Here is a 13,205-nt window from a genome sequence, read left to right as displayed (position 1 = left end):
ATGCCCCGCTAATTTTTGTATTTTTTTTTTTTTTTTTAGTAGAGGCGGGGTTTCACCATGTTGGTCAGGCTGGGCTTGAACTCCTGACCTCAGGTGATCTGCCCACCTCGGCCTCCCAAAGTGCTGGGATTACAGGCATGAGCCACCACGCCCAGCCCCAACAGCACTATTCTTAATAGCCAAGAGGTGGAAGCAACCCAAGTGTCCATCAACAGAAGAACAGATAAACTGTGGGGGTGTGTGTGTGTGTGTGTATGTGTTTGTGAATATATATCACAGATTATTATTCAGCCTTTAAAAGGAAAGGAAATCTTGTCATACATTGCAACATGAATGAACTTTGACGACATTATGCTGAGTGAAATAAGCCAATTACAGAAAGACGAATACTGCATAATTCCATTTATATGACATATCTAAAGTAGCCAATTCATAGACAGAAAGTAGAATAGTGGCTGCCAAGGCCTAGGGGGAGGATAAAGGCGGAGTTGTTAAATGGGGACAGAGTTTCAGGTTTGTAAGATGAAAAATTCTAGAGATCTGTTTCACAACAGTGTGAACACATTTAACACTACTGAACTGTACACATAAGAATAGTTAAGATGATACATTTTATGTTATCTTTAATCACAATTTTTTAAAAAGACCTAAAGAGACATTTGAGTGTTCTCAGATGCAGCTGGAGCTGAAATGCGATGGCAAACCAGTCGCAGAAAGTGTACAGCAGCCACCTCTGGAGGGACCGATATGCAAAGAAGCTTCAAGGCACAGGGCCTGTTGGCCTTACCCTGTATCATCACATCATCTGGTCATGTGTGAACTTCACAAAAGAGTCTCACTCTTCTGCTAGTTAGGTATTGAGGATTTGCTATATTCCTCTCAAATGGTAGCTTTAATTAAGAGATGCTCACCTATACTTCCAACGTGTAGGGTAAAGGTCTTTCTTCATCCAGAAAGAACCAGGGAAGCCAGGTGCTGGGGAGTGAAGCTGATTTCCTGAGGAACACACTTCACTCTAAGAACCTGTTTTCACCTCTACTAATGACTATATTCTTTTATGTTCTGAACATATCGTTCTAGGTGTGGGGGGTGCCAGGAAGGTCTGGCTGCTGTAGCATCCACAGAAGAGTCTGTGTTGACAGGAAGCAGCAGCAGCTCAGCATCCAGGGGCCAGAGGCCTGAAGCGGAGCAGGCAGAGGGTTCAGCCCTGCCTTGAGCTCCACGGGCCACTTCAAAAGTGCCCCTCTCTCAACAGCGCCCATGCCAGGCCACTGGGGAGTCAAGGACTAGGAGAAAACCAGCAGTGAATGCCACTTGAACTCCAGCTACTCAAGGGGCTTGCAAGCCAAGCCTAAAATTATTTCTGGAAGTAGGTATGTTAAAATTTAAAAATCTGTTAAAATAATAAGGCCAGGTGCAGTGGCTCATGCCTATAATCCCAGTGCTTTGGGAGGTTGAGGCAGGAAGATCACTTGAGATTGGGAGTTTGAGACCAGCCTGGGAAACACAGCAAGACCCTGTCTCCACATAATTTTTTTTAATTATAAAAATAAAATAGACCAGGTGTGGTGGCCACATCTGTAATCCCAGCACTTTGGAAGGCTGAGGCGGGTGGATCACCAAAGGTCAGGAGTTTGAGACCAGCCTGGCCAACCTGGTGAAACCCTATCTCCAATAAAAATACTAAAACCAGCTGGGCATGATGGTGTGTGCCTGTAATCCCAGCTACTTGGGAGGCTGAGGCAGGAGAATCGCTTGAACCCAGGAGGCGGAGGTTGCAGTAAGCCGAGATCCTGCCACTGCACTCCAGCCTGGGCAACAGAGCGCAACTCCGTCTCAAATACATAAATAAATAATAAAATCATCCAAATGTGAAACATGCTGTCTCAGGAAATGGTACAGTCTCTAGTCAATGGAAATATTCTAGGTGAACTAATTACTTACCTGGCATATTACAAATGAGATTTAGACATCAAATAATGGTTAAAATAATGACTTTTTAATTTTTTTGGAGACAGGGTCTCATTCTGTCACTACAGCTGGAGTGCAGCAGTATGATCATGGCTCAATGCAGCCTTGATTTCCCAGGCTCAAGTGATCCTCCTACCTCAGCCACCTAAGTAGCTGGGACTACAGGTGCATGCCACCATGCTCGGCCAATTTTTTATTTTTTATAGAAACGAGGTTCTGGCTGGGCATGGTGGCTCACATCTGTAACCTCAGCACTTTTGGGAGGCCAAGGCGGGCGGATCACTTGAGGTCAGGAGTTCAAGACTAGCCGGGCCAACGTAGTGAAACCCCATCTCTACTAAAAATACAAAAATTAGCCAGATGCAGTAGCATGTGCCTGTAATCCTAGCTACTAGGGAGGGTGAGGCAGGAGAATCGCTTGAATCCTGGAGGCAGAGGTGGCGATGAGCCGAGATCGTACCACCGCACTCCAGCCTGGGCGACAGAGCGAGAGACTCCATCTCAAAAAAAAAGAAAAAGAAACAAGGTCCTACTGTGTTGCACAGGCTGGTCTTGAACTCCTGGGCTTATGCGATCCTCCTGCCTTGGCCTCCCAAAGTGCTGGGATTACAGGAGTCAGACACCATGCCTAGTCGAGGATTTTTAAGGTCCCTTCTAACCCTGAGAGTTGAGGTCTGTATAACCTCTGTGCCCCTGCAGCCCACTGGTATTCACAGAGCTGCTCAGACTTCCTTTCACAGACCCGCCTTGTCAGTCTCACTCTTGTTCCCTGTTCCCTCCAACCTCCCCAAGCTAGAATGCAAATGCTGTGCTGGCAAGGGGCTGGATTTTGTTTGTTCACTGCTGGATCCCCAGTGCCTAGAATTAATAACCTGAAACTCCTCAGGAGGAAGGCTACAATTGTCTCAGTTCCTAAACACTGCATGGTTTCTTCTTTTCCTTCTTCCCAAGAAATGTTTGTGAAAGATCTTATATGGCCACACATTTCCTGGGGAGGGTACAGAGATTTAAAATGACATTATTAGTTCATCTATAAACACTTGTGCTATCTAAAGTAACTCTGAGCAAGTGCTCAAAAACTATTCTAGCACTATCCAACAGCAGCATTTTCCACAAGTTGGGAGCATCCTGAATTATCTACAGGGATGAAAAATAAGCAAAATGTTACCTGAATTGTCAATGATTTGGAGTCTCTGAAAGATCCGCCTACTGTTTTACACAATGGTTTTCCTTTTATTTTGCATTCTTTTGAAAATGTTTTCAAGGTGTCTTCAAATTCAGCAAAATCTAAATACTATAAAAAATAAATAATTCAATTCAACAGCAAAACAAACAAATAATCCAATTAAAAAACAGCCAAAGGATCTGAATAGATATTTATCCAAAGAAGACATTAAAAAGACCAATAGATACATGAAAAGGTGCTTAACATCACTAACAATCAGAGAAATGCAAATCAAAACCACAGAGACCTAATTACCTCACACCTGTCAGAATGGCTATTACAAAAAAGACGAAAGATAAAAAGTCTTGGCAAGGATGTGGAGGAAAGGAAACACTTGTGCACTCTTGGTGCGACTGTAAATTGGTACAGCCATTATAGAAAACTGTATGGAGGTTCCTCAAAAAAAATAAAAATAGAACTACCAGCCAGGAGCAGTGGCTCAAGCCTGTAATCCCAGCACTTTGGGAGGCCAAGGCGGGTGGATCACGAGGTCAGGAATTCGAGACCAGCCTGGCCAGCAAGGTGAAACCCCGTCTCTACTAAAAATACAAAAATTAGCCAGGCGCAGTGGCGCGTGCCTGTAGTCCCAGCTACTCGGGAGGCTGAGGCAGGAGAATCGCTTGAGCCCAGGAGGTGGAGGTTGCAGTGAGCAGAGAAAGCACCACTGTACTCCTGCCTGGGCGACAGAGTGAGACTCCATCTCAAAAAAAAAGAAAAAAAAAGAAAAAATGGTATAGGCCAGGTGGCATGGCTCATGCCTGTAATCCCAACACTTTGGGAGGCTGAGGTAGGAGGATCGCTTGAGCCTAGGACTTTGAGACTAGCCTGGGCAACAAAGCGAGACCCCATCTCAAATAAATAAATTTTTAAAAGAAAATGTGTTATATAGGTAGGGTGCAGTGGCTCATGCCTGCAATCCCACAACTTTGGGAGGCTGAGGCAGGAGGATTGCTTGAAGCCAAGAGTTCAAGACCAGCTTGGACAACAGAGTGAGATCCTATCTCTACAAAAATTAAAATAAAACCTAGCTGAGCATGGTGGTGCACGTCTGTAGTCTCAGCTACCCAGGAGGCTGAGGCAGGCAGATTGCTTGAGCCCAGGAGTTCAAGGCTACAGTGAACCATGATGATGCCACTGCACTCCAGCCTAGGCGGCAGAACAAGACCTTGTCTCTAAAAAGATTTTTAAATGTAAATTTTTTAAAAAAGAATATATTCACCATCACACCACCAAATTCCAAATCTGCAGTTGCACGGTGGGTGCCTCATCCCTGCTCCAGGCCCGTGGCTCTCGCAACCTGCAGATGGTTACTCACACAGTTAAGCAGCAGCAAGCGCGAACCATTTCTTTAGCACCAGAAAGTTTAAGGCCTGGGCCCTACTTGTCAAAGCTTTAAGCGTAGGAAACCTAGGCCATTACCAGACAATGAGTTAAAAAAATTATGATGCAGCCACTCAATGAAATACTCTATGGCATTCAAATGTCTAGGGCCGATCATAGGCAGATGTTCATGCTATATTATTGTTGGCAGATAAAAAGCAAGCTATAGAACAATGTATCATCCCATTCTGTAAAACAAACTACAGGCATGTGAATATATTTTTACTATACATAGAAAAAAGTCTGGGAGGGAAATTTCCTTTTTATACTTCTGTAGTGCTTGAATCTTTTACCATGGACATGTATTGCTTTTATAATTTTCTTTCAAGGGACTTTTTAAGTGGCTTTAAGATTTGTTTAGTTATAAAACCAAAATGTAAATACATGGAATATTATATAATAGAAAAATAGCTCCAACATAACAATATTAGAAACATTACAAGGCACTAAATAGTTTGTTGCATTTTAAAACACAAGTTTTCAAGATCTGTTTCTCTGTGACCTCTGTTTTGTATAATATACCTACCTCTTTCACTAGTCCAAGTAATTCAGATTCATGAGCCAGAATGTCCCCCATATTGAACTGTTACTGGTAATTAATTCTCACAGCAAAAATCTCTAGAAGGCAAAAATACAAGACAACAGCTTTCATTTCAACCACCTATGAAACTACAAAAAGGTGGTTGTGGTGAGCAGAATAATGGCCCCCAAAGACATCCATGCCCCAATCCCCAGAACCTGTGAATACGTGAGGTTACACGGCAAGGGGGAATTAAGGTGCAGATGGAATTAAGGTTGCTCATCAGCTGACCTTTAAATTGGGGGATGATCCTGGATTACCCAGGTGGGCCCAAGGCAGTCACAGCAGAGGGAGGGGGGCAGACGGAGGCAAGAGGGTCAGTGTCAGCATGATGAGATGTGAGAAAGACTCAACAGCCACTGCAGGCTTTAAAGGGGATAAAGTGGCATAAGACAAGGAGGGTAAGTAGCCTCTAGAAACTGCATAAGGCAAGGAACAGATCCTCCCAGAGCATCCAGAAATGATCAAGCACTGCAGACACCTTGACTTCAGCTCAGTGAAAGCCATTTCAGACTTCTGACCTCCAGAACTAGAAGATATTAAATCTTTGTTGCTTGACAGCACTCAGTTTATGGTCATTTGTTCAGCGGCACTAGGAAATACAATGGCTAAAGTCAAAAGAAACTCTTCCTACTCTTTCTACTAGCCCTCCCTCAAGGAGTACCCAAAGCAGTCATTCCCCATGGCCCACACCCCAGGCTCAGCCCAAAGCAGTTGCCCGTAACCCCAGAGGAATGAAAAGGTCTGGGCTCTGATATTAACCATGCCATTCACTGGCACCTGATCTGAGACAGCTCACTGAAGTGCAGAGCCTTTTTTCATCTATAAAATTCAGAATGTATCAGAACTCATCGAATTTTTTTTTTTGAGATGGGATCTCACTCCGTTGCCCAGGATGGAGTGCAATGGCACAATCACAGCTCACTGCAAGCTAAAACTCCTGGGTTCAAGGGATCCTCCCTCCTCAGCCTCCCCAGTGGCTAGAACTATAGGTGCATGCCACCATACCCAGGTAATTTTTTTTTTTTTTTTAAGTAGAGACAGGGAGACAGGGTCTTACTAAGCTGCCAAACTCCTGGGTAATGCAATCCTCCCGCCTTGGCCTCCCAAAATGCTGGGATTATAGGCATGAGCCACCACACTCAGTCAGATCTCTTCTGAGTCTGTAACCTTACATTTTTCTGCCACTGCCTCCCCATCTCCTTTCTCTCCACTTCAATCCAATTTCTACACTTTTAACAAGTGAGCATTCCCCTCCTGCTTGGGACCCTCCTGTGGTTCCAGCGCCCTCCAGATGAAGGCCAGGTTCCTTAGGCTCAACTCCCAAAGCCCTAGACAACTTGGCCTCTGACACACTCCCATTTGTTCTGTAAACCTGAGCCACACTGGCCACTGTGTGGTTCCTGTGGACACCCACTGAACACCCAAAGCACACGCCTGCCCTCGTGAACTCTGGCTCACTGCCCTTCCTTCAGATACGTCTCATTCAGGTCTCTGCCTAACTGACCACCCTTTCTAAGAGGTCGGCCCATCACTTCTCAGCCCTTTGTGCTGCTTGATTTTTCTCAACAGCACCTGACAGGTGTTCCCCTGTGCCTAGACCAGTGCCTGGCACACAGTACAGGCTCAAAAACATGGACGGAGTGGAAATTGATTCCAGACATGAAGAAAACAGCACAAGGAAAGGGACAGAACCTGAAGGAGATGGGTATGGGGTTATTTTAGATAGAGTGGTTGATGGCCTCACTGGGAATGCGACATTTCAGCAAAGATTGAGCACCTGGATCTGGGGAAGAGGGCTTTGTTAGTGCACAGGCTTCAGGCTGAAGAGCTCTGCAGTCTTGGGGTATTGGGATGTAGCTAGAGGTGAGGCAGACAGCAGCAGGCAATGGGGGGCCGGGGCCAGGTCAGGTGGGCCTTACAGAGCTGGTAAGTGGCTTGGACATTAGGCTGACAGTAACAGGAGGCTCAGAGAGAGTATGGAGGAGGGGACTGACACCACTGATGTCCTTTTTTTTTTTTTTTTTCCTGAGACAGAGTTTCCCTCTGTTGCCCAGGCTAGAGTGCAGTGACATGATCATAGCTCACTGCAGCCTCAAACTCCTGGACTCAAGCAGTCCTCCCACCTCAGCCTCCCGAGTAGCTGGGCCTACAGAGTGTGCCACTATGCCCCAAGTCTTTTGTTTTCTGGTTTTTTCATTTGTTTGGTTTTTGGTGAGGTTTTTTTTTGTTTGTTTGTTTTTGAGACAGAGTCTCGCTGTTGTTGCTTGGGCTGGAGTAGAATGGTACAATCTCGGCTCACTGCAACCTCCACCTCCGGGGTTTCAGCAATTCTCCTGCTTCAGCCTCCCAAGTAGCTGGGATTACAGGCACCCGCCACCATGCCTAGCTAATTTTTGTATTTTTAGTAGAGACGGGGTTTTACCACGTTGGCCAGGCTGGTCTCGAACTCCTGACCTCAGGTGATCCACCTGCCTCGGCCTCCCAAAGTGCTGGGATTACAGGCATGAGCCACCACGCCCAGCCTTGGTTTTTTCAGAGACAGGATTTCACCATTGCTCAGGCTGGTCTTGAACTCCTGGGCTCAATCCTCCCTCCTCTGCCTCCCAAAGTGCTGGGATTACAGGGGTGAGCCACCACGCCCGGCTGCTGATGTCCATTTTTTAATATGCATGTTGCCTGCTCTGCAGAGAAGACTGGAGGGGAGTGGGAAGAGGGAGATGAGTACTGCTCAGGCCACGCCAGCCATGAGCATCATTTGGATAAGCAAGAGGGGCCATGAGTGCTGTGAGTCCAGATGGAAAAGGCAGAAGAGGCACAATCTGCAGACCAGTTAGTTGTGGGACATGAGGGGAAGAAGGGAAGGAAAAACCCTGGGATCTGAGCAGCTGGCCAAAGAGTATGTGATTTGCTGAGTCAACGAAAACCTGGGGAAGGACTGTTTTGAGGTCAAACCAAGAGCTCTGTTTTGGCTGTAAGTCTGAGCTGCCCGTTAGACATTCCAGTGGAGGTTCCGAAATGGTCAGTGGGTATTGTAAGAACTAAAGAAAGAGGAGAGAGGAGAGAAACACGAAGGGTGGCTCGACAGTCAACAGGTTTATTTCAAACCTGGGAGGGACTTCCGACCGAGTTAGGTCAGAGCCACACTCTCCTACAGACTAAGAGTTTTTAAGGATTCAGGGTGGGAGAGTTTATCAAAGGCTTGAACTGTTTCTGTGTCTCTCTGTTGTGCTTATCTGGGAGGGAGAGTTGTGTGTCTGTTCCTATACAACTTTCTGCAGCTGCAGGCATACCCCCCAAGTCTGCTTTTAGCTTCCCTTAGTGCACCTGAAGGGAACAGAATGTCCTTATTAAGGCCCACTGTTATACCGAGGCCCATTGTAAGAGGGTGAAGTTTGGCCGTTACCCAGGAAACAAACCTGTTGACTGTCGAGTCACCCTTCGTGTTTCTCTCCTCTTTCTTTAATTCTTACAGATATATGAGCCTGGAGTTTAAGGGAGAAGCAGGAACGGCATTCAGAGGGATAGCAGAGAATATGGGTGCTGAGCAAAGACACAGATTTAGTGATTAGAAGTGAAACAGGCTGGGTGCAGTGGCTCACACCTGTAATCTTGGCACTTTGGGACACCAAGGCAGGCAGATTACTTGAGCTCATGAGTTCGAGACCAGCCTGGGCGACGTGGTGAAACCTCATCTCGACAGAAATACAAAAATTAGCTGGGTGTGGTGGTGTGTGCCTGTAATCCCAGCTACTGGGGAGGATGAGACAGGAGGATCACTTGAACCAGGAAGGTTGAGGCTGTAGTGAGCCGGGATCACGCCATGGCACTCCAGCCTAGGTGACAAAGTAAGACCCTGTCTCAAAAAAAAAAAAAAAGTGAAACAAGAAACAAGATCAGCTGGGCACGGTGGCTCACGCCTGTAATCCCAGCACTTTGGGAGGCCAAGGCAGGCAGATCGCCTGATGCTGGGAGTTCAAGACCAGCCTGACCAGCATGGTGAAACCCCATCTCTACTAAAAATACAAAAATTAGCCGGGTGTGGTGGCAGGCGCCTGTAATCCCAGCTACTCTGGAAGCTGAGGCAGGAGAATCGCTTGAACCCAGGAAGTGGAGGTTGCAATGAGCCGAGATCGTGCCATTGCACTCCATCCTGGGCAACAGAGTGAGACTCTGTGAAAAAAAAAAAAAAAAAAAAAAAGAAACAAGGTCATCGGCTGCAAGTAAGAAGCATGGTGACAGTTCGAAGAGAAGGGAGGGTGGGAACCAAAGCGACTACAGCAACAAGGCAGGGTTGCTGGTATTATAGTCCATTTAAGATCTCTGGACTTGAATCCAAAATGGAATCAGTCTGCACAGTTTTGCAGCTCTTCTCCAGGCACTTTCAGCTATCTGAGTTAGGTTAACCAATGTGAGAGGTTCTTCTAGAAGAGAGAGGAAAGGGAAAACAGTACAACCATGATGGGACACTGGAACTAATCAGGTTAAGAATGGGGGAGGGGAACACACATAAGGCGGCTGCAGAGCAGTGAGGAAGCAGTGGGGTCTGAGACCTGCTGAAGGAGGCACATTCCAGTGAGTGTGAAAGATGGAAAGGAGTGGGCAGAGAGTGGGACAGATGCCTGAAGGCAAGACTTTGAAGGTGACTAGTACTAAAAAGCTCCCGACCACGGGAGTGGGCAGATGAGGAGGATGGAGGAAAGAGATGCCTGCAAGTAAGGAGGATGAAGAAACTGGAGGGGCCAGGATGTGGAAACCCCCAGAAGTGAAGTAAAAGAGATGAAGGGATAGGCAGCCAGCCGGGTGCTGGAGGCTCCAAGGGAACTGGAGAGACTTGCCCTGGGAAGTGGCTACCTCAGGGAGGGCTGGCAAGGGGTACAGCATCTGCCATGTGCTTCAAAGGAGCTGGGGTTTGTGAAGGAGTGGGTAGTGATCTGGAAGCAGTAATGAGGAGCAGGGAGGACACCTCCCCATGCACCACACCAGCCCTGCCAGATGCAAAAGGGGAGAGAAGAAAGGCATCTGCTGCTGGAGGACACCCACCTCTCCAGCCTTTTTCTGGACCCATGCCTCAAATCCATCCACCTTCCCCCTGCCTTATCCCTCTCCTTGCTCCCTTCCACCAATCCCACACTGGACCCTGCCAACAGCGAACTCCTGGCCATTCCCCCATGCAACAAGCTCTTCCAGGATCCTAAGCCTGTGGTTGATGTATGCTCTGCACCCCCAGGCAAACATGACTCATGATTCTAAGCCAAGCCAGATTTAATCTCTTTCAAGAAGTCTTCTATGAAAAACCCCTCCCTTCTTTCCCTACCAAGGCTTTTTTTTTTTTTTCTTTTTTTGAGATGGAGTTTAGCTCTGTTGCCCAGGCTGGAGTGCAGTGGCGGGATCTCGGCTCACTGCAACCTCCACCTCCTGGGTTCAAGTGATTCTCCCACCTCAGCCTCCCAAGTAGCTGGGGTTACAGGCATGCGCCATGACGCCCAGCTAATTTTTTTGTTGTTGTTGTTTTGAGATGGAGTTTCACTTTTGTCGCCCAGGCTGGAGTGCAAAGGTGCAATCTGGCTCACTGCAACCTCTGCCTCCCAGGTTCAAGTGATTCTCCTGCCTCAGCCTCCCAAGTATATGGGATTACAGGCGCCCGCCACCAACGCCCAGCTAATTTTTGTATTTTTAGTAGAGACAGGGTTTCACCCTGTTGGCCAGGCTGGTCTCGAACTCCTGACCTCAGGTGATCCACCTGCCTCAGCCTCCCTAAGTGGTGGGATTACAGGTGTGAGCCATCACACCTGGCCTAATTTTTGTATTATTTTAGTAGTGACAGGGTTTCACCATGTTGGCCAGGCTGGTCTTGAACTCCTGACCTCAAGCGATTCACCCACCCAAAGTGCTGGGATTACAGGCATGAGCCACTGCACCTGGCACTTCTTATAACCCTGTTCACAAAGACAGGGAGCTGTATTTCAACTTCGTATCCCCAGAACCTAACAGAGTGTGTAGTAAGCAAGAAAGGTACTCGAGGCATATAATGAATAAATGAAGCCGGAGTTGAGGGGATGTCATTTTAAAGGCCCTGGAACGGGAAAAGTGAGTTTCTGAGAATTTGAAACCTTGAGGCCAACCTCAAGGCCTTTGCGCATATTACTCTCTCCACCTAGAACACTCTTCCCTCTCTTCACCTGGTTAACCACTGTGCCTAATAAACATCACCTCCTTAGAGCAGACCTCCCTAAGCCGTTTAAATAGTATCTGCTGTGATCAACTGTCATTGAATGTGAGTGCTGCTAGGTATCCTATTACTCAACATTCTTAGAAATTACAGAATTGGCCAGGCACAGTGGCTCACACCTGTAATCCCAACACTTTGGGAGGCTGAGGCAGGCGGATCACCTGAGGTCAGGAGTTCGAGACCAGCCTGATCAACATGGTGGAACCCCATCTCTACTAAAAATACAAAAATTAGCCGGGCGTGGTGGCGTCTGCACCTGTAATCCCAGCTACCAGGGAGGCTGAGGCAAAAGAATCGCTTGAACCCAGGAGGTGGAGGTTGCAGTGAGCCGAGATCATGCCACTCCACTCCAGCCTGAGCGACATGGAAAGACTCCGTCTCAAAAAAAGGAAAAGAAAAAGAAATTACAGAATTTTCTCTAAACTTTTATATCATAATAGGGATCATTTATTGAGGGTATATGGTATGCCAGGCAATGTGCAAAATGTTTTACATTTAACCTTCATAGTAAACCTGAGAGGTGAATATAGTTTATATTTTCCCATTCCAGATGAGGCAATTTGAGGCCCAGGAAGTCTGACACACTCCCAACAGCCACAGTAAGTGACTAAGCGGCTGAAAAGAACCACTACACAGTATTTCCCAAAGTCTGGACCACCTAAATCAGAATCAGCTGGCACGCTTGTGCAAATGAAAATTCCTGCCTCCACCCTGGTCTTACTGAGCACCGTGGCAGGCACCATGCCCAGAAATCTGCCTTTTAAACAAGCTCCCTGGGTGACTTTTACACACTCCCAAGTTTGAGAACCAGTGCTCTCCTTTATGCGGAAACTAAGAAAAACTTTTCCAGTTATATCTGGGGATTGCAGCGGCAGCTTTTGAATTCCTATATAAGACAGATTTAGGGCCCACAAACGGGTGGGATTATGGGATTTGTATGGAAGCCGAATCTGCATAGCACGCATCCTGTTTTTCCTAAGATTAGGTGAAGTCTGGACTTCCACTGGGTGCCTGAGGAACGCGGCTAGCAGATGGAGATTATCAGGGGGATCTAAATCCCGGATAACCCGCTCGCGCCGCCACCACCAGCTGGACGGCTTGAGGGACCCCCTCCAAGTTTGGCCCACTGCAGCAAAGATCAGGGACTACTTGCGGGAAGCAGCTGGGCCTGTCCTTTCTTGGGATGTCCAGGCGGCCGCCTCGGCCCTTGCCGAAGAAAGATCCCTGGACCGCAGGCGAGAAGTGGTAGCATCCGGCGGCGGCGGAGCGGGCACGTCGGGGTTTTCCTCGGAACAAGAGGTCCGCAGAGCCTCGGCCCTCCAACCCCACTGCTCCTCCTCCCAGCACCAGGACGGCGGGCGGAGGGTGGCCCGGCTGCATCCGGGGACGCGCTTACCTGCTGCTCGGCCGCGGACACTCGCGCTATCCCAGCCCGGACGCCACCTCCGCAGCCGTCACCCGGGCAACCGCCGCCGCCACCCCGGCGTCACGTGGGGCCGGCGCAGCCAATCGCGCGGGGCGCCGCCGACGCGGAGCAGCCTGGGAGGGAAGGTGGGCGACCCCGAAACTTCCTGGCGGCGGAAGTGAGGGTCCACAGCCCAGCAGTGGTCAAGGTTCACGCGCTGGGTGACCGCGTCTCCTGTGGTCCTCTCCACCACTCCACTTTCGTTCGTTCATTCATTCGTTCATTTCCCCTTCGTTGCGCCAGTCGCTGCGCCGGCTCTCGGGATGAGCCGGAGCAGGCTCAACCCCTTGTCTCAAGGAGCTCGTGGTCGCGTAGAGAACACAAACTAGGACAGTGTGGTGTCCGTGGGAAA

General features: G+C 48.1%; 1 protein-coding gene across 22 annotated transcripts in view; it reads right to left on the bottom strand.

Annotated features, from left to right (window-relative positions):
- Window positions 1-12,894, bottom strand: part of ARMC9 (armadillo repeat containing 9) — a 190,006-nt gene extending 177,112 nt beyond the window's left edge. For 9 of the 22 annotated variants that reach the window (XM_055109209.2, XM_063595605.1, XM_063595608.1 and 6 more), the window contains exons 1-3: window positions 12,785-12,890; window positions 5,103-5,194; window positions 3,140-3,265 (exon numbers count right to left, since the gene is read on the bottom strand). In XM_055109209.2, coding sequence (XP_054965184.1) covers window positions 3,140-3,265; window positions 5,103-5,153 — 177 coding nt within the window. In that variant the 5' untranslated portion in view covers window positions 5,154-5,194; window positions 12,785-12,890. Of the gene's footprint in view, window positions 1-3,139; window positions 3,266-5,102; window positions 5,195-5,637; window positions 10,810-12,537 lie in introns of those variants that run through there. The other 13 variants (XM_063595609.1, XM_063595612.1, XM_063595613.1 and 10 more) reach the window with 6 other exon arrangements.
- Between the last annotated feature and the right edge of the window lie 311 nt (window positions 12,895-13,205).

Source organism: Pan paniscus, chromosome 13 (genome assembly GCF_029289425.2).
Source record: "Pan paniscus chromosome 13, NHGRI_mPanPan1-v2.0_pri, whole genome shotgun sequence".
In the NCBI taxonomy this organism is placed as follows: domain Eukaryota; kingdom Metazoa; phylum Chordata; class Mammalia; order Primates; family Hominidae; genus Pan; species Pan paniscus.
The sequence above is the reverse complement of the archived record's forward strand: the minus strand, read 5'-3'. Positions and strand labels throughout refer to the sequence as shown.